The 22106-nt window shown below is 39.6% G+C and overlaps 1 protein-coding gene across 2 annotated transcripts in view; it reads left to right on the plus strand.

The window, feature by feature from the left end:
* The window catches only part of PLB1 (phospholipase B1), a 134044-nt gene that overhangs the window by 17861 nt on the left and 94077 nt on the right, over nt 1–22106 (plus strand). For both annotated transcript variants that reach the window (XM_070740930.1, XM_070740939.1), the window contains exons 12-20: nt 333–411; nt 1516–1620; nt 3791–3886; nt 5741–5809; nt 11905–11985; nt 12174–12240; nt 15474–15532; nt 17435–17508; nt 20942–20985. In XM_070740930.1, coding sequence (XP_070597031.1) covers nt 333–411; nt 1516–1620; nt 3791–3886; nt 5741–5809; nt 11905–11985; nt 12174–12240; nt 15474–15532; nt 17435–17508; nt 20942–20985 — 674 coding nt within the window. The remainder of the gene's footprint in view (nt 1–332; nt 412–1515; nt 1621–3790; nt 3887–5740; nt 5810–11904; nt 11986–12173; nt 12241–15473; nt 15533–17434; nt 17509–20941; nt 20986–22106) is intronic.

Raw genomic sequence — 22106 nt, forward strand, 5'->3', positions numbered from 1 at the left:
GTTCTGAACTTCCTGGATGTGTTCCCATTCTGTTCCTGAGCCCTGGAAGTATTCCAAATTGAACAGCTCTTTGAATAATTGATTGGAATCAATGAAACTGGAATATTTCCAAGAAGAACACATCATCCAATTTTGAGCTTTGATTGAGGTAGTACAAATTCAAAACATTTTGCACACTCCAAAGGAAAAGATAGACTAGTTAATTATGCCAAGAAACTGTCTATTGAAAACACCCATTCTTCCTTTGCTAGATTTCAAGAAATTTTATGTTTTAAATGGAGATTTTATGGCCTTCCATGTTTTTACTTTGCTTTCCTATTGATGTATTCTAGGAATATAGTTCCTAATTCGTGCATTTGTTTCAAACAATGTTCCAAATTGGATGAATCTGTACAGAAATGGGTGTATCAGGTGAGTAAATACCAAGTTTAGTGAAAAGAGAATGTGCCTCCCATCGTATATTATAAATAGACAACCTGTTTTTAGGGTTTCATATCCCTTTCTCGTGGTATTATCCACTTCTACCAAGGAGTCTATCATGACCAGTTTGAGAGTGTTTGGAACAACATTGTTACCAGATCACCATCATTTGCCAAGCTGATGGAATGATGCAATCTATTGCTAAATATGTCTGATTACTTAGAGATGGCAAGAGTGTCACTGGAATGTCCTCGTTTTTGAAATACCTGCAGAATATGGAAAGTCTAGTGTGAAATCCAATGGTCTTTCTAGGGTTATGCTTTTCTTAAGAAAATGGATTTACGTGAAACATTTCATAGCTATTAGGGTAGCATTCATTCATTCATTCATTTATCTATCTATTTATTTATCTATTTATCTATTTATCTATTTATTTATTTATTTATTTATATTTATTTATTTATTTAATAAAAAAGTAATTTTATTTCAAATATACATTTAAAAGGACATTTTCTCAATCATAGCATCTTTACATTCATCATCAAAACAGGCAAAAAAGGTAAGTGAAAGAGAAAACCAGAGACAAGACAAAAACAAACTCTATATAACCCACCCCACCCCCACTGTCTAATTGACAGCTTAGTTTAAACTCATCGGTTTATCATACTGTGAATACTACCAGCGGATATTATTTGGTCATAAGTATAACCAAATTTCAAGTATTTTGTATTTATTCAGTCCTTTTCTTCGCTATCTACTCTCACAAATGGTCAGTTATTACAAAATTCTTAAATAAATCTAATATTTTTAAACCCTTTTAAACTTATTCATAAATCTTTTATACAGCTTCCTTTTCCCTCCTTTTGTCAAGCCAATCGTAAAATTTTCTCCATATTTCATATGCCATTAGGGCATTTTTAATGGTTGTTAAGGAATAAATTATTTTCCCTATTTCATTATTTTGACTATGCAGTTTTATTATTCAGAGTTATTAGACACGATAAATGGGTTTTATTTGATTTAGGGAGAAATGTGTATATTGCACTCAAATCTCTGTAGTTTTTTTAAAAAAGCTCTTTTTATCCCTTTCTATAGGATGCTTTGGAAAAGCTATTGGCATCCGAAAAGTATGACCTCAGGAGTGATTTTGCTGCAGGTCTCCAAATTTCATTCGAAGAAGTAAATATGCCATTTGCAACAGTAAGAATTGCAAGTTTCTTATTCTATCTGGGCCTTCTTCTTTTTTTCTTTTTCTTTCCCTTTTTTCTTTTTTTTTCATTTTCTTTTATTCCTTGTTTTCTCTCCCTCCCTCCCTTCCTCTCTCCCTCCATGTTTGTGTGTGTATGTGTGTGTGTGTGTGTGTGTTTGTTTGAGTCAGTATTGATTCCTGGCAACTGCAGTTTTCTTGGTAGGATTTCAGAAGTAGTTTACCATTGCCACCTTCTAGGGTTGAAAGAGTAGGACTGGCCCAAGGTCATCCAGCAGGTTTTGTACCTAAGGTTGGACTAATCTAGAACTCCCAATCTCCCAGTTTCTAGCCTGGTGCATTAATCACTGTAACCTAACTGTAAACCATTCCTCCTATCTCTCGCTCTCTGTGTGAGCACAGCAATCAGCAAATGGGGTATAAAAAGTTAGGGTTTTCTCTCCCTTTCCTCTGTCTCTGCTGTAGCTGACTTCTTTACATTCAGTGGCCTGCCTTACACCTGCCTGTCAGAAGTGGACTGCTAAGGTGGAAAGGTGGCATGTACTCACCCCCATGGCTCTGAGTGCTAGCAGAGTCCAGCACAATTCTGCTACTGCACCTGGGCATACACCTGTGTGTTCGTGCACGATTTCACTACCTGCCCAGGTGCAGTAGCAGAATTGTGCTGGACTCCGCTAGCACTCAAAGCCATGGGGGTGAGCACACGTCACTGTTCCACCTTAGCAGTCCACCCTGGTCTTATCCAGTGTCTGTTCAGGAATCTATGCAGTGTTGGCTCATCTAAGAAGAAAGTGAGTGGAGCAGGCATTAAGGAACAGTAGGATTAGCAGCTGATGAGCAAAGCACAGGGAAGGAGTATTGTGGAGAAGGCCTGTACCAAGTCTTCCTTTTCTAGCAATCAGTGCAATTATACTGCTGCTACTGCTAAAAGTTACTATGGTCCTGGTCTTCTGCAGACCTACTTATGAACATCCATCCTTGTTGCAAGTCAGAGGACTTAGGGTTGGAAAGTTAGATTAACCATCAGGACAGTCTTTGGAATTTGTCAGTCATGGATAGTCAAATATTATTCTATGGGGTTCGATTCCTCAAACCCTAGGAATTGAGTTCTCAGACCTTTGCCTTTTAGAGCAATAGCAATAGCAGTTAATATTACCTACCACTTCATAGGACTTCATAGCCCTCTAAGTCCGTAACAATTTGGATCCTCATTTTATTAACTTCAGAAGGATGGAAAGGTGAGTTAACATTGAGCTGTTCAGGATCGTTTATAGAGAACTATATACAGTAGTCCCTCACCTATCGCTGGTGTTACGTTCCAGACCTGGCCGCGATAGGTGAAATCCGCGATGGGGAATTTATCAACTGATAGTACTTATTTAAGTATTTATATTGTAATTGTTTGGTAATTTTTCATTGTTTTAAGTGTTTATAAACCCTTCCCACACAGTATTTATTTTAGATACAGTATTTAAATACAGTATTTACAATTTTAGATTTTTTTTTTTAAAAAAAACCTGCCGATCGAGTTCGGTGGGCTGTTTAAATCTGCCGATCGACTTCCTCAGAAACCTGCAATGAAGTGAAGCCACAGTAGGTGAAGCGCAGTATAGCGAGGGACTACTGTACCTAGTTTTAGAAGCTATAGTGCTAGCCTGCAAGAAGATTTGGAAGGAAGATCATGGATTCTAGGTGCCAAGTTGTCAAAACGTCACTGGGAGCACAATAGACATGAATATTGCAATATTTCACCACTGCAAAAAAAATCAATAAATAAATGGCTAAAATTGACATCAAAGATTCTTCATATGATGGACTGAAAACCTTCCCTTTTCCAAATAAACAATTATGCAGATACCAGTAGTTTTGTCGGAGGATTGTTTATAAATTAAACATAATCATTTTCCTATTTTTCTATTGTTAAGAAGATAATTTAAATGTTAATAATCTAATTTTAGAATGCAAAACACATATAGGATATGTATATAATTTATGTAGTTATGTAATACATATGAGATGACCTATTTGTGATTTTTTTTTAAAAAAATGTGTGCTTAATATACAAGCAAAATGTATATCAAGTAGTTGGGTTGCTTGGGTTGCCTGTTTTAAAATTTAAATGCAGAAATATTCAGTTCTCTTCCATTCTTAATTATGTTGCAGGCTAATCATGATATGGATTATTCAAAAAAGGAGGCACCGCTGAAAATCTCAAGAGGGGGAATTTCTGTTGTAGGAACAGGACTTTGGAACAATATGGTAAGAGGCATGAAAATATATGGAAGACTTCACAATCTTCCAATTTCAATCTAAGGAAAAGCCACAGTAAGAATGGGTATAGCCCTTTTTTCATGATGAGGTTTGAGATAGTGACTAATCAGAGGCATATCATCATGACTAAGCAAGAATTTGAATTCAGATGACCATCAAGCAAGTCTGTCATTCTGATTACTTCCTTTAGATAAAACTTCTTAAGCCCGGTTTCTTTTCAATGCATTGCCTTTCAATTCAACAGCCTCATAAAGCAGATACCCGTGACTTCTCCTGTAAATGATGAGCTCTAACTTTCTTTTGGAGGTGGGCGTCCTTCACTTTAATGACCCTATTTATCTGATATGGTAGGACAAAAGTTAAATCCTTGAATCAAGGTTGCAATCTCGGAGGACAAGAGCTGCATTTAGTTATCTTGATGATCTCTCTTTTATCCATAAACACACATAATGATGTCAAAGTTCTTGTCTCAGCCCTCCATTTATTGCAAGTCAGATGCCCTGATAAGCGAACAAAGGGTGGTATGGTAGATTATTAAATTTGATTTGATTTTTATTTTAATCACAACACCTGAATTCTCATTTAAAATCTGACTTATATGTTACTTGAGCTAGAAAACTGATTGTTGAATCTCCCTCCTTTTTTAAAAAGCCCAATTAAACAGTTTGCGATCTAAGTGTTCCAGTATTTTAAAAGAAAAGCTTTATTGCTAAACCATAAACTCCCCATTTCCCAAGTGGGAAATTTCCCATCTTTTGCTCAACTCTCCCTTTTAAGCAGTGAAGAGCTACCAAAATTTTTACTACCACACTGTGGGCTTGGCTTATGCATTTTCTTTCAACATCTTTCAGTGCAAATTGGGTGCTCTAGGGTGGAGCTCCATTTTCGCTACCCCACTGCGTTCCCCCCCCATCCGGGCAGTAGCCCACCCCTGCTTTTAAGCCACTTCCCATTCCTCTTTTCATAATTCTTCAAAGTTTCCCAATGAGCATCTCTCTGGGTGTCTCTGTATTAATGGCTTCAAATGGTAATATTCAAAAGATACTGTATAGCTGTCCCATTTGTTGTTAATACAATTATTGTAGTAGGAGAAAAGCCAGGGAAGCAGTGTGGAAATAAGGAAAGCAATTGTTAGACGAAGACATTGTCCACAGCATGCTACAAATTACGCTAACTTTACAGGTCTTGAGGCTGGCCTTGAACAATTCTGAAAAGAGGCAGAACACCACTTTAACCTGGTCTAAGAATTGTTGTCCTTCACTATCCAGGTTCTCTTATTACCAGAAGAAATTATCAGAGGGGTCCTCTCCCCCTTTATGTACTGTAGTTTGCAAGGGTGTGTGATCCATACAAGTGAAATGTCTGATACTGCAGAATTAAAAGGGAAAAGGGGGCATAAGAAAGATGACCTTATCAGATCAGCATCTCTAACAAGGAGGATTGATGCTGCAAAGAAAACACTCCACAAGAAATAAAAATAACAGAATAACCAAATCCTTGTAGGCAGATTGTTTTTCCTTAGTTATTTATTAAATTCTATTTACTTATTTATTGCCTCTATACCACCAGCCCCAAGGGACAAATGTCTTGTTCTATGAATCTTACAGAGAGAAAAATAGAAAATTACTTTATATCTCTCTATATTAGTGGTTCTTAAACTAAGGTTAGGACCAGTTTAGCCAAGTGCTTCAACTAAGAAACGCCTATTGTTTGTAACTTTTGCATTCAGAAGAAGGCTCTTGTAGTAGGCTTACAAGTCAATTCTGCAAAGGAAGAATTGGAGGACTGATCAGCTCAGCAAATCTCACCTATGGTTTTCTTTCTTCCTTTTTTAAATTTTAGTTGACTCCAGCTGGTCAGAAGAAGCCCTATTACTTCACAGAAGTACCTGACCCAAAGTGTCCTTCTCAGGTAGGAGAACAATATGTTCTACGCGTAGCTTTAATCTTATCCCTTTTTCTAGATAAATACTTTTTTCCCACTGGGGTGAGTAACATGCTCTCTGTAATTGGTGAACTACAATGTCTCATAACTCCAGCTGAGATGGCTTTTGCAAAGGCTATTTGATGTTTCTGTTTCAACAGCATTTACAAGATTGATTTCCACCCTTGCTTCAAACCAAGATTTATATCTAGTACCTTTCAGATTGTGGATAATAGAAATTATTCTCCAACATATCTTATGGCCATACATTCAGGAAAGCTGTTTAAAGAAATTTAATGCAGTCTTTAAAATCTGCTGATATACAGATAAGATTTTATTTCTCCCCCCTTTTCACAGTACACTATCCACTAAAAGTATTGCACTATGCCCATAAAACATGTAGCAAAATGTATTATAAATGTATATTTAGGGGTTTTAAAAAAGTAAATCTGAATAGATTTGCATGTAATTTTAGTGCATTTTAAAATAAAAATCTAGGTTAAGACAAAAACAGAACAAAATGCACAAAATATCAAAAAGAGAGATGCATCTCTAAATTATTGAGTACTTACTGTATTCTGTAACATAATTTCCTTTTTGGAACAAATAAATTGGTACATTCTATCCTTTGACCAGCATGATTTAATAACCTACTGAAGTATAGTCTAAAAGCTAATAAACAGTTATAATTAATCCCAAAGGTTAAAGGAAAGTGATTATTTTCAAAAAATATACCCCTTGCTGGGGAGCAATAACAAGAGAAAGGTGTTACATTTAAATCTTGATCCCATTTTTTTCCAGAAACATCTGATTGGCCATATGTAGTGATATGATGCTGTCTTGTTCTGTGAAAAAAACTCCATAGCAACCATTTTGAGCATAACAGTTCTGGAGCCATTTTGGACTAACAATCCTCTGCATATAGTCCTCAACTTGCAACTACAATTGAGGCAAACGTTCTGTTGCTAAGTGAAATGACAACTATCTCACTAAGTATTTTGGCTCATTTTATGACCTTTCTTGCCACAGTTCTTATATAAATCACCAGTTGTCAAGTTAGTAACATGGTAAATAAGTGGTTTCCCCATTGATTTTGCTTGTCAGACAGTCACAAAAGGTGATCACATGGAAGAATGGGTGTGGCCAATTCCATGGTGGCATAAAGTTTCCCTCGCTCCAGAGGGGAATCCTGATACACCCACCATTTGGAGACCTGGTTCTTTCAGAACCAGGTCAGAACCACCCAGAAAGGGTGGGGAATAAGAGGAGCACCTGCCAGTGTACTGAGAGGGGTGGCAAACCCCCCAGGGAGCCAGAACAGTCTTCTCGGCCAGCAGGGTTGGGATATGACTGTGAGTTGTGCTTGTGCTGCGGCAGCCACTTTTGCAAGGATTGGTATTGTGAGGTTGGAGTCATCTTGGAAGAGAGAACTGAAGATTTGTGCTAGAGATATAGAAGAACGGAGGCGGGTGAGTTATTTCGCCAAAAGAAAATAAAAAAGAGATTTTGAAATTGTTTAAGGGAACAAAAGGACGGAAATTAAGAAGCGGTGGTCCTGGTATGTGGATACATGAGAGAAACAAAAGTAGAAGGGATATATAACTAAAGCCCATCAATTAAAGATTTTGAATCATTTAAAAAGATTGGATGAAAGTCAAGAAATTTGGTTGGAAAAATTATGAAGGAATCACATGACCCCATCTCACTTCAGCTCTCATAAATATGAATCAGTTACCAATCAGTATCCAAAAGTTTGATCAGGTGGTCATGGGTATGCTGCAATGGTCATCATATATGTGAAATATGGTTATAAGTCACTTTCTTTAGTACTGTTGATACTTTGAACAGTCACTAAAGGAATGGTAGTAAGTTGAAGACTACCAGTAGTGATAGAATAATGCCAGGTCCCCTCTATCTTTGCATTTCTTTTTTTGTGTGTGTGTGTCAGGCTGATGTCTTACAGTATAGGAAAAAAACCCAAGTAGGGTTGGTTAATCATGACTTGAAGGGGAGATAGCATCACTGAGACATGAGGTAAAATTGTTCGATTATTCTAGTCATGCTGTAAATAGCTGATGAAACAGGGTAACAATCATCACCATGTTGTCACCACCAAACCTTCCACAAGAGTGGAATGAATTCCAAAGTCTAATTCAGGACAATTTTAAAGACAAAATTGAACTGCCACTTGACTGGTGTGCTATAGGGTTCTTGCTTGGGCAGGGGGTTGAACTTGATGGCCTTCATGGTCCCTTTCAACTCTAACAATAAACAAATAAACAACTGAACTTTAATGCCATGTCATTAAACATTGCAAGAACCCAAATTTTGGCACTCAAGGTACTAGCAGTTCCATATAAACAAAAAATATTTTGAATTAGAACATAGGAACTTAGGCAATTGCCTGTCTTGCCTAGTGTAATCTACAAAATCTGTCAGGATTCTCGAGAGTTTCAAGCAGGACTTTTCCAACTTCCAGAGAAATCCTGAATTCTTCCTGCACACAGCATATACTTTACAATGGAGTTTGCTTCTCTCCAGCCATTATGATCAGAATCGCAGCAACTGAATACATAGGAAAATTATGTTCCAGACTCATATCGGTGGGCTTTCAAATCTGTCCCCAAGGGCATTTATTCATCAGCAGGCATCAATTCTTCATGGTGTTAGTGTGTCATTGAAAATGGAAGAAAGATCTTTAAGTTCAACTGTGTTTCCCAGTTAAATGTACATTTTACATTTGCTATTTAATTCAAGGAAAAACAAAACTGTAGCCTGCTTGCGTGTGAAAATCTATTATAGTTGCTTGTTTAAACAAACGTGCCTTCTAGGGATGGTGTTCTTCTTTAAAAATAGAATAATAATGTAATAAAATAGAAACAAACTTACACCATTTTATTTGCACCATAAAATTACAAATTCGAGATCCCACATGATAAAAATTAAATGCTGAGTCAAAGTAGTAAAGATGAGGTTCTAAGCTCAGTCATGGAATAAAATAGCAGTTAAGTCACTAATGGTAGGTTAAATGGTAAAGATCTAAACTGATACGGTTAGCTTGTCAAAACACACCTTAAATTTCCCCGTGGGAAATGTTCCACAATTACAGGGCCATTAGCAAGAAACATTTTCTGTAAGAGTCTTCCCTCTGAGAAATAACCTCCTTGCATAACTACTGTGCTTCAGCATGCTTAAGAAGCACATATAGGTTCTTTTCGACTTACTACCACAATTGAGCTCAACATTTCTGTTGCTAAGTGAGAAAGTTGTTAAGTGAATTTTGCCCCATTTTGCAACTTGTCTTGCCACACTTGTTAAGTGAATCACTACAGTTGTTAAATTAGTAACATTGTTTTCAGCCCTTTGTAAGTTTGAATAGTCACTAAATGAATGGATATAAGTCAAGGACTATCTGTACTGAAGCCTGGCTCAAAAAGAGCTTTAGAGATCCAAATTACCATGTAAGCTGTTCTGTCTGGGTCCCCCCAGACGCCAACACCAACCAAAAAGAGTATCCAGACACACTGGTAAAAAGCAAAGGCAGTTTATATACTGGAAAGCAAACACAGGTAACAAAAACTGTCCTTACAGACAGGAACACGATGAAGCTTCACAGAGGTTTCACGAAGGCCAGGCAATAAAACAGGATTCTTACTGGCAAAAACAACACTGAAGATAATAAAACCCACGCCTCCCCCAAGTCTTTCAGCCTTCTAGGCCACAAGCCAAGATCAGAGACGCCAAGAATCGAAGCAAGGTCACAGGACTCCCAGTTGATAACTCTCCACAAGACTGTAAGGGCGGGCCTGCCTTTTCAACCCTGCTGAGGAGAACCACACCCAAACCCAGCTGTTGCCAATTCAGGGATGGAAATACCTTTCTACTTGGCCCCTTCTTTGAGCTGCACGTCTCTGCCTCATGTCTATTATAGCCTGTGCGTCTTCATCCAATGAATCCAGGTTACTAGCTGGGGAGAGGGCCCCCCCGGGGGTCTCAGGCTGCTCTCCCTCCTCCTCTTCCTGATGTTCCTCTCCCCCGTCTGCCTGGTCCTCCCCCTCCTGGTCACTGTCCTCCTCCTCTGGGCATGGATCCGGCAGAGCTCCAGCCGGTCCCTGAGGAGCCTCAGGCTGAATCACAACATAAGCAATGCTTGGAAATAAACCAAGTGTCACTACAAGTCACAGAGAGTATTACGAAAGAGCACTTGATACCAGTTAAAATCTTGCCATCAGGTTCTGCATTCGTAGGGTCGCGTCAATTTTTTCATCTTTCAAAAAGTTGTGACATACCTTAGGGATTGTCAATATGTGTGGTTACTTCAATATAATTTAGATGTGCTTGGTAAGTAATTATATAAATATCATAACTTTTCAACATCTTGTTTGTTGCATTAGCCATAATTCCTACTTATTCTGAGAAAGAGATGGGCAATACATACCCATATTTCCTAAAACTAAAAGAGGGGTAGAAATAGTGATGCATTTTATATACCGAATGCATCCATTCTTGGCCTCCTGAAGCCCCATCCCTGTATCCCATTTTTGCAAAAAGAGGGTTTGGGAGGCCTGCAAAGTGCTCCTAGGGACTGGGGGGGGGAGGCAAAAACACCCCCATCTTTGCAAAAAAGCAGGCAATAAATGGGCCCCTTTTTTGCAAAAATGGGGGCATTGTTGCCTTCCCCCAGCCCCTAGCTACACTTTGCAGGCTTCCCAAACCCTATGTGCAAAAATGAGTCAATTTTTGCAAAAAACAGGGATCATGGATGGTTTGGGAGGCTTGCAGAATGCTCCTGGGAGCTGGGGAGGACAAAAACATTTTTTCTTACTTGCCTCTTTGAAATCTTGGTGCGTCTTATACACCACTGCGTCTTATAGTCCAAAAAACACAGTAATTTGATAAACAAACTGACAAAATATTCCTACTATAGCCTTGTGTACAAAGGCTGCTGGCAAGTCAAAGAAATCAGCAGCTGCACTTTCCTAGCCTCTTTCTGAGAAATAATAATCTTATAGGATAACAAGCCTCTTTCATAGCCAGGTTCAAAAATAAACTCCATTTCATTCAAGAAAGTTTAGTTCCCAATAAATCTTGCATAAAAAGTTGACAGGGCTAATTTCAGTTACAATTGCATTTTGATTACGATTTAGCAATTTCTCCTAATCGATATAAACTACTCTATTTCACAGGTAAGGCAAAGAATTGTGATTTGGGGAGTTACAGTACATGTTTAAGAGAAGCATTCTATGTGTTATATTTTACCCATCTGAGTTTTATATGGCATGCTCTGTCCCTTCTTAAATTCATCTCTTCTGTGTCTTGATTAGATTTTGATTAGATTTATTGGATTTATATGCCGCCCCTCTCCGCAGACTTGGGGTAGCTCACAACAATGGTAAAAAACAGTACATAGTAACAAATCTAATATTTAGCAATCTAAATTACAGTTTTAGGTTAAAAAGTCCAAAAAAAGAAACCCCAATATATAAAAAACAAACACACAATCGAATCATACACAAAAACTACATGGGCTAGGGGGAGATGTTTCAATTCTCCCATGGCTGACAGCAGAGGTGGGTTTTAAGGAGTTTACAAAAGGCAAGGAGGGTGGGGACAATCCTAATCTCTGGGGGGAGCTGGTTCCAGAGGGTCGGAGCTACCACAGAAAAGGCTCTTCCCCTGGGCCCCACCAGATGACATTGTTTAGTCAACGGGACCTGGAGAAGGCCAACTCCGTGGGACCTAACCGGTCACTGGTATTCTTGAGGCAGGAGGCGGTCTCGCAGATATCCTGGTCCGATGCCATGTAGGGCTTTATAGGTCATAACCAACACTTTGAATTGTGACCGGAAACTGATCGTCAACCAATGCAGTTCCTCTTACTGCCCAGTATCCCTGACTTTCTCAAAGATCTTGACCATCCATGGAGGAATCAGATTGTAAATAATATATTTTTAGTACTTGGACCTCTCTCTGTGGATTGACCATAGAGACTTTCCATCAGTTGAAAAGATTGCTCTCATGACTTAATCTCTGATACCAAATGTTTACTTATTTTAATTGCTTTCACTATCTTATCTTTTCAGGAGTACCCGTACATCTTCACATACAAGAATAGTAATTACTCACCTTTTCCTGTGGTGTCATGGAGTGAAGAACAGCCTCAAGTATGGAAAACATTGGTTGCACAATATTTTATTATTACTGATTAGAGACAAAAGGAGGTTTGGCACAACATGTTTTGTGCCTCATTCTTTTCTAAGGAGGAATTCTGCCTATCTGTTCAACACATTCATCTTTCCCAGTACTGGAATACTGGAGATTGTGTATAATTCATTATTCTGTCTCTTTTCAGGAAACAAACTTTGGAACTATTATTCCATGTTCTGATCGTAACCCTTCTAACACAGTTCCTGTCTCAGGTACAGATTCTGTTTATGCAGTTATTTTAGTCTGCAAAGTCTGGAATCTCTCAATATTGATTAAGACAAAGATGGGAATCTTATTTATCTGTGAACTTGAGGAGTTCAAGGCATATATCCTCTACTGTCCGAATTTAGCAGAATTATAAGCAAAAATGCAAGGTCTTTTGATAGACTTTATAAGATGAAATGTATTCAGCATATAGAGGAATTAATATTAATAGTTTCTATAATAAAAAATAGTTGCACTGAGAATGGGAGATTTTTTAAAAATAACATACATATATACACCATCAGTCATGGGATAGTATAAGCCATTTATTTTATTTCCTTTTTTTGCATGGAATGAGGGTGAGGTCGCCAAATAGATAGATAGATTTTTTATTGGCCAAGTGTGATTGGACACACAAGGAATTTGTCTTGGTGCATATGCTCTCAGCGTACATAAAATAAAATATACATTTGTCAAGAATCATGTGGTACAACACTTAATGGTTGTCATAGGGGTCAAATAAGCAATGAAGGAGCAATATTAATAAAAATCTTAGGATATAAGGAACAAGTTACAGTCATACAGTCAACATGGGAGGAAATGGGTGATAGGAATGATGAGAAAACCTACCGTGTTTCCCCGATAGTAAGACCCCCCCGATTGTAAGACATATGGGGGGTCTCAGGGGGGTCGGCTAATATAAGCCATACCCCGAAAGTAAGACATATGTCTTACTTTCGGGGAAACACGGGGGGTATTGCCGCCGGGCCGATTGTCGAGCGGGGACGGGGCGCGGGAGGAGGCAGCGCTGCACCGGACCCCTCAGGCTGCTCCGCCCGGGATGGGGCTCCTCCCGAGCCCCCTTGCGCCCCTCCGGAGGAGCCCCATCCTGGGCGGAGCAGCCTGAGGGGTCCGGTGCGGCGCTGCTTCCTCCCGCGCCCCGTCCTCGCTCGGCAAGAGAGGCACGAAACCGCTGCTTATGCCGGGCGGCCCGCCTGGAACACCAGCAATGCCGCCGGGCCGATTGCCAAGCAGGGACGGGGCGCGGGAGGAGGCAGCGCTGCACCAGACCCCTCAGGCCGCTCCGCCTGGGATGGGGCTCCTCCGGAGGGGCGCACGAGGGCTCGGGAGGAGCCCCATCCCGGGCGGAGCAGTCTGAGGGGTCCGGTGCAGCGCTGCCTCCTCCCGCACCCCGTCCTCGCTCGGCAAGAGAGGCACGAAACTGCTGCTTATGCTGGGCGGCCCACCTGGAACGCCAGCAATGCCGCCGGGCTGATTGCCAAGCGGGGACAGGGTGCGGGAGGAGGCAGCGCTGCGCCAGACCCCTCAGGCCGCTCCGCCCGGGATGGGGCTCCTCCGGAGGGGCGCACGAGGGCTCTGGAGGAGCCCCATCCCAGGCGGAGCAGTCTGAGGGGTCCGGTGCAGCGTTGCCTCCTCCCGCGCCCAGTCCTCGCTCGGCAAGAGAGGCACGAAACCGCTGCTTATGCCGGGCGGCCCGCCTGGAACGCCAGCAATGCCGCCGGGCCAATTGCCGAGCGGGGATGGGGCGCGGGAGAAGGCAGCGCTGCACCGGACCCCTCAGGCTGCTCCGCCCAGGATGGAGCTCCTCCCGAGCCCCCGTGCGCACCTCCAGAGGAGCCCCATCCCGGGCAGAGCGGTCTGAGGGGTCTGGTGCAGCGCTGCCTCCTCCCGCGCCCCATCCCCGCTCGGCAATCGGCCCGGCGGCATTGCTGGCGTTCCAGGCGGGCCGCCCGGCAGTCCAGGTTTCATCATTCATTTATCTCGGCTCGGAAATTATGCGGGTCTTTCAATCCTGCTGCTTCTTTTTAGCTCCTTTCCTCCTTTTTTTCGGTGCCTTTCATCAGCTGATGGACCCCAAACATTGCAGACCCTGTGCTTTTCTGACTTACCCTCATTAAGGATGGAAGGCTGAGTCAACTTTGAGCCTTCAGGAACGCGACCCTTTCAATTTTTTTCCAATATAAGACATACCCCGAAAGAAAGACATAGGGGGGCTTTTTTGACTCGTGCAGTATACAGGTCCTCAATGGAAGGCAGGTTGGCAGCGATTGTTTTTTCTGCAGTTCTGATTATCCTCTGAAGTCTGGGAGTACTCTTGCCTGTTGATTGAGGAATGTTCAGAAAGCTGAGAGATGGAGGTTGATCTAAGGTCAAATAGATGTTCAACTCAAGATGTCCAACTTTATGATACATTCATCATGTTCCATAGGAAGATTTCTGTGTTTTGATTTTGGAAAGAGTTAGCCAAGGATCACTGCAAAGAGATAAGCAGCTTTAAAATTAGGTGACCTCTTCCAACTATTGGGAGTAGGGAATCTGACTCATTGTGGGAATCCTCTTCTATAAAGTATTAGAATAGAATTACAGAGTTGGAAGGGATCTTGAAGGTCTTCTAGTCAACTCCCTGTTTAGGCAGGAAACCCTATACTATTTCAGGCAAATGGTTATCAAATCTCTTCTTAAAAACTTTCAGTGTTGAAGCATTTACAACTTCTGGAGGCAAGTTGTTCCGCTAATTAATTGTTCTATCAGGAAATTTCTCCTTCGTTTTAGGTTGCTTCTCTCCTTGATTAGTATCTTCCACTGCATCTTGTCCTGCCTCCAGATGCTTTGGAGAATAGCTTGACTCCCTCTTCTTTGTGGCAGCCCCTGAGATATTGGAACACTGCTATCATATCACACTAGTCCTTCTTTTCATCAAACAAGACATACCCGGTTCCACCAACTGTTCTTTATATTTTAGAAATCTAAGCATTTGTAGGAATTTTCTCTTCCAGTTCAGTTATTCTTGTTGAATTGCTAATTATGCAAATGTGTTCCTTGCTTATGTTATATATTGGTTTTCCAATTATATTTATGTAGAAACTGGAAGGGTAATTTGTGTAAAAATGTATCTTTTAAAGGTCAATCTAGCTTCCTGTGAAAAGCTTCTAAATAATTTGATAACAACTGCTACAAATCAAAAACCATTTAATTTACTTGTTTTTTTTTTAAAAAAAATACAACATGCAAATTGTTTCTTGAGAAATATCTAGGAAATAATGTTGCATTAATTTCTTTGGAAGAAGAATTGGGGAAAATATAGTGTTCTGATTAGAAGGCTAAATTTCAAAGTTTAGTGAACATAACTTTTCAGGTTCTTATTAATTCTCCAAAGAAGTATATTTCAAATCCTAAAGATTTTCTAAAACTTATATCGTTCTCTTTCCTTTTTTTATAGTTCATAATTTGAGGCCAGGAGACATAAAAGTTATAGGTGCCCTTGGGGACTCATTAACAGTAAGTGTGGATCACCAAATGTACAGTGGTCTATCAGACTGAGCAATATAAAAAGCATTTTTGAATTCCAATTTGAAAAAGGAGGAACAATTGATTTTCAAGGCCAAATGAATTTTCAGTGTTTCCTTCTGCTATATTCCCAATGACACTGGGTTATTAATCGTCTTCAGGCTAGAAATACCATCTCTCTTGGCATTGTTTCCTATTTTCACATGGTAGCTAATGCAGCTTAATGGACACTGCAACATTTTTCTAGCAATAAAAAAATAAGCATCCTGATTGTGTAGTTAGCAAATAACTTGTCTAGTATGATTTTATTCTCAGTAAGTGGCAAATCTGCAAGCAATAAACATACAGGTAGTCTTCAACTTACAACTACAATAGAGCTGAAGCTTTATGTTGTCAAGTAAAAATGTTAAGCGAGTTTTGACCAATTTTATGACTTTCCTTGCCACATTTGTTAGGTGAATCATTACAATTTTTAAATTATTTAAAATAGAATAATAACATAGTTGGAAGGGACCTGGGAGGTCTTCTAGTCCAACCCCCTGATTAGGCAGGAAACCCTACACCAATTCAGACAAATGGTTATCCAACCTCTTATTAGAAACTTCCAGTGTTGGAGCATTCACAACTTCTGGAGGCAAGTTTTTCAATGATTAATTGTTCTAACTATCAGGATTCCCCCCCTTAATTCTAGGTGGCTTCTCTTCTTGATTAGTTTCCACCCATTGCTTCTTGTACTACTCTCAGGTGCTTTGGAGAATAGCTTCACTCCCTCTTGTTTGTAGCAGCCCCTGAGATATTGGAACACTGCTATCATGTCTCCGCAAGTCCTTCTTTTCATTAAACTAGACATACCCAGTTCCTGCAAGTTATACCATTGTTAAGTGAATCTTCTCCATTGCCTTTGCTTGTCAGATTACAGAGGTGATTACATGATCCCAGAACACCGCAGTTTTAATAAATGTGAGATAATTGTCAAACATCTAAATATAAATCATGTGATCATGGGGATGCTACAGCAGTTATAGGTGTCAAAACCTGTCATAAGTTCACTTTTTTCAGTGCCATTGTAACTTTGAACAATCACTAAGCAAACTGTTGTAAATTAAGGATTACCTATATTTTGCTTAAAAGCCCTGGGAAGGTTATGTGTGCTGCTACTTTTGTATGCAGTACAGATCTTACCTGTGAAAGCCCTATGTGTATGTCATAACACACACAAAAAGTCTGACATGAGCCTGCCAGATACTTATCTCCGATTGGTGTGTAATCCAGACAATAGCAATGCCAGTATATGGGTGTTGAATGGAACCCTTATTATTTCTTCCATTTTACCATCTCCTCTAAGGAGAATATAGTAATGTGTAGGATTTCTCCCAATCTAGTGCCAGAGAGTACCGCTTAAAGAGATGGTGAATCAACAGTAAGCTGTTTAGCTTTCTCATTGATGCGACTATGAACCTGGACATTATGTCAGTTTTGGACTGAGTTGGATCTTTGTAGCATTAGCAAAATACTTAAACCCACATTATGGGTTTCTTCTTTAAATTCATTCATTTCACCTTGCATCCATTAATTTTAGGCTAATGGAAGCATTTATCACTTGGATCAAAATGGGTTATGATTTTGCATTTCTGTGCAATTAGTATTCTTGAGAATGGAATACTATTGTACTGTATTTCTTAAAGGATTTATTTCTGATTTGTTTGATTCATAACCATCTCCTCACTTACTTTATTTTAAGTAAAGATTCTTATATAGAGCCAATTTGTTTGTCATTCTGCTTCATCCCATTATGAAGAGGCAAAATACTTTGAAAAGCAAATGTTGGGGATGTGTTCTTTGGATCATACTAGGTCACCTTCTAATCATTAATTCTGTTCTCTTGGTTATTAGGCAGCAAATGGGGCTGGAGCTTCATCAAATAATATGCTTGATGTGCTGGTAGAATATCGAGGTATTTCATGGAGGTGAGCACTCTAAATACTTTTGATTATACAAAATCTGCAATCTGTTTTGTTTTGTTTCCATGGGTGTTAAAAATCAGTTTGCTACCTGCTCATATAAACTATCAGAAGTACGTTTCTAATCTGTTTTGGAGTAATCCTGAAGTTGTCTCTTCAGTAACAATTTAGTAATGTTCATAATAATTGGTCAGCATAGGTCTACTTGCAATAGCAGATCAATGCTTAAAGAGGACTATAAATTAGTTGTGTTCAGAAAAGTTGCTGTGGTTTATAGATTGAAATTGTAAAGTATGGTACTAGTTTTTAATGTACAACTTAGCAGAGCTGTTGGAATGTCTATCCTGTATGTCCCTTGGATCCCCCCAGCTGCTATTTATTTTTATTTTATTTATTTATTTATTTATTTTGTCCAATGCACAATACATATTGAAGAGGATAGACATGAGTTATTATATATAAAGAAAGGATATAAAAGTCCAATACACAATGAGGGTTTTAGTGGGTATATATCAATATACACATAGTAAAATACATGATGAAGGTTATAGAGGAGATACTCATAGTAAAATATATCTAAGAAATAATAGAAAAGAAGATATAGGAATAGAATATATCAATGAAAGAATAGAAGAAGAGATATAGGAATAGAGGAAAGGTATATAGGAGATATAGGAGAGCAATAGGACAGGGGACGGAAGGCACTCTAGTGCACTTGTACTCGCCCCTTACTGACCTCTTAGGAATCTGGATAGGTCAACCGTAGATAATCTAAGGGTAAAGTGTTGGGGGTTTGGGGATGACACTATGGAGTCCGGTAATGAGTTCCACGCTTCGACAACTCGGTTACTGAAGTCATATTTTTTACTGTCAAGTTTGGAGCGGTTAATATTAAGTTTAAATCTGTTGTGTGCTCTTGTGTTGTTGTGGTTGAAGCTGAAGTAGTCGCCGACAGGCAGGACGTTGCAGCATATGATCTTGTGGGCAATACTTAGATCTTGTTTAAGGCGTCTTAGTTCTAAACTTTCTAGGCCCAGGATTGAAAGTCTAGTCTCATAGGGTATTCTATTTCGAGTGGAGGAGTGAAGGGCTCTTCTGGTGAAGTATCTTTGGACATTTTCAAGGGTGTTAATGTCTGAGATGTGATATGGGTTCCAAACAGATGAGCTGTATTCGAGGATGGGTCTGGCAAAAGTTTTGTAAGCTCTGGTATTCTTCTGCACAGGGGAGCCTTATGATTAAGCTTCATATGAGATTATTTGGGTGATTTGATTTACTATAATCAACATACTAATAAATCCTGTATCTGCAACCTTTAGCTGAACAGATCATTGCATCATAAGATAAAACGTTTTCAATCAAGGTATCTCTCATGGACTAATTTATAGAACGCTTAGACTCACTGTTTCCAAGGGAATGAAATTTGAAATTTCTGGGGGCATCAACACTGCCACACTGATGCAGTCAAATGATCCTGATTTTCAATAATCCTAGACAGTTTTTACCTGGGCAGAAGAGGGAAATAGCCACCCCGAGTTTTTGGAAAAGGGCAGCATACAAATCTAATAAATTGAATTAAATTGAATTGAATTGAAATGGAAGGAAATTTTAATTTTAAGTTTTTTTAAAAAAAATTCACATACAGACATTTTCACATATTTATCATTTCATTGCTCATTTCATTCTTTTACAAAATCTTTACACATATATTCTATATCTTATTGCTTTGTTAGTTCAAGGTTGCTTTTTTTAACCATCCTCCCTTCTCATCTCATACAGCCCTCCCTTCTTTCTTACCCTCCCTTCCTCTTCCTAAACCTACTTCCCCTCCCTCTCTCCTTCTCCTCTTCCTTACTTCCTCTCCTGCCCTCTCTCCTAACTTACTTCTCTCCTCTTCTCTTTTTTCCTCCTCCTCTTTCTTTCTTCTTTCTTCTTTCCAGCTTCCCACAAGGAAATTCAACAGAGAAGCCAACAAGAAGTTGGAAGTCACTCCTGTTCCTACTATTTTTTCCTCTGCCTGTGATCATTCAGTTCCCTGTTTAGATTAGGAAATATCTCTGAAACAAAGACCCAATGGGTCATGGCTTATCAAGTTTGCCTTTGAAAACAAAAATAGTTAGAGCATTTTATATCAGAGGAAATGTAATTTTAGATTGAATCAATGTTTAGGGGACAAGTGAAAAGGAGGAGGAAAGTGAAATAATGGGTCCCCCCCTCTTGCTTTCTTCTTCCCCCATCTGCTTTCTCGTGAGTACCAAAGTCTTGATATCCAAGATGGTATCCAAAAGTGGCAAGCTATTGATCTTCAAAGGCATAGTAGATGTTGTGGTTGGATCACAGACAGCTCCTTTACTCACAGACTCTGAAGAGGAGGAACCAAATAAGCATCTTAGGCCTATGTGGCTGTCAGAAGAGTCAAATAGTGAGGATGAGGAAGGGATGGATAGAATATAGGACACCCTGCTAGGGCCTTGTCTAGGTCTGATGAGGAGGGAGAGTTATGGATCCTATTTTAGATACATGGGTGAAAAGAATGCGTGGGAGACAAGAGCAGTTATGGAGACATAGAGGGAGGCCTTGAATACTGCTGTGCACAGTGTGTAATCACAGAGTGTTTAAAGGGGGAGGAGACTAGGAGGTTCCCTTTGCAGAAAATCAATGTTTATACCTACAAGAGGGAAAATGCAAGTTTAGAGTTTTTTCCCCCTCTCAAATATTGCTGCAGTCTTGAAAAAAATATAGTTTTGAGAAGTCTGTGAGTATTTCTGCTCCAGCCAAGCTAAATACTTTATGTAACAACTCTGTTTTGGAACATTTCTTATCAGTTTTGCCACTCGCTTTGAATTTTGGCAGTCGAAGGACATTCTTTACTTTAATTTGTGGTTTTCAACAAGTTTGCTTGTACAATAGACTATTATACTTCCCAACTGTGTGTCTGAGTATTAATTGGAATCTAATTGCTGGCTGGTCCTTGAGTCAGACAGAACAGTAGATACACAGATAGCAATTAGTGTTTATAAGGGAAACAGTCAGATATTACTTACCATAGAAGTGCCGATTTTTCATCATGCCCTATATTGCAGATTAATATAGTTTATGATTTCCGAATCCACAGCAGCCTTCTACTGAAGCCTGACAATCACCTTCCATTTTATTTGGATGGGGATTCAAAGTAGGCAGCAACAGAAAACTGAACAACCACTGGATCTTCAGATTCTGGGAAAGCGCTGGCTGAAAACATCTGATGCTGAAGTTTTGCTGAAGCTGAATTAGAACCAAGAAGTGCCTTAAATAAATAGGAGTTGAGTCTCAGGTCCAATTCCACAGTTCAAATAAAAAGAGATTTTTAAATGTTTGAAATATCACCAGACTTATTCTAAATAAACCTTTCTTGTTTGCTTTTTTTTTTGCTTTCCTTACCCCCGTCCCAACTCTGCAGCATTGGTGGAAACGAAAACCTAACAACAGTCACAACTTTATCAAGTAAGTATCTCTTTCTTAGAGGCTGTTGTTATTTGCAAAACTCTTTCATAATCTAGGGAGAAGACTTGAAAAAATGTTTAGCAAACTGTCAGATGAAATTATTTTGCATTCCAGGATCCAGGACGAGTAGGAATATAGGAAGCAGAAAGCTGCTGTACCCAAAGCTCTAATTTGCTGTCGTGTTTGCATTCACCATTTCGTAGGTTCTTAATAAGTTCTTGTTACATACTGACATATGGAGTAAATTTGCATAGCCGTTGCTGATTGGCCAATGTAGCGGCAGCAGAATTAAACGTCTGTCACTGGCAGCCAGGTTTCAGGGAAGCACTTAAAAGTGGCTTCCCTGCAACTCGCTGGCAGTTCTTTCCTAGTGAGAGCTGAAACTCAATAAAGGTGCTGAACTGTTCTATGTCTCGATTCTTCATTCCCATGCAAATCTAACAGTTCTGTATGCATATTCATGAGAAACCTGCAAAGAAGGTACCCCTAATGACCACTGGCACTTAGGCCTCCAGGAGCATGTTAGACCAAGAACAGTCCTTTTAAAGCAGTTGTTCTTAACCTGGGGATTGGGATACCTTTGCGGGTCGAACGACCGTTTCACAGGGGTCACCTAAGACAATGGAAAAAGACAAATTTCCCATGGTGTTAGGAACTAAAACTTCTATTCTGGCATCTTGGAACATATTTTTATAATCCGACCAATCAGGTGAAATATATTCCTCTATGCCCATAAACCTTTTTGCATCCAAACTAGGCTAAACACAAACAGACACATATCCAGATAGAGCAGTGATTTTCAACCTTTTTTGAGCCGCGGCACATTTTTCACATTTACAAAATCCTGGGGCACACCACCAACCAAAATGACACAAAATGACACCCTAAGACACTCTCCTCTCTTTTTCCATCCCTGTCTCCTCCCTACCCTTGTGTGTGTGTGTGTGTGTATACACACACTCTTGAACCAATTCCAAAAACAGGTGAGGGCTGGGGGTTTTCTCTTATTCTTTGGGTGCTTTTTATCATATGCTTTAAATCAAGAGTCACTTCTCTCTCTCTCTCTTTTGTTTCTCTCTCTTTCCTCTCATTCTCTGTCTCAATCATTTTCTCACTTCTCT

This window comes from Erythrolamprus reginae, chromosome 1 (assembly GCF_031021105.1).
Source record: "Erythrolamprus reginae isolate rEryReg1 chromosome 1, rEryReg1.hap1, whole genome shotgun sequence".
Classification (NCBI taxonomy): domain Eukaryota; kingdom Metazoa; phylum Chordata; class Lepidosauria; order Squamata; family Dipsadidae; genus Erythrolamprus; species Erythrolamprus reginae.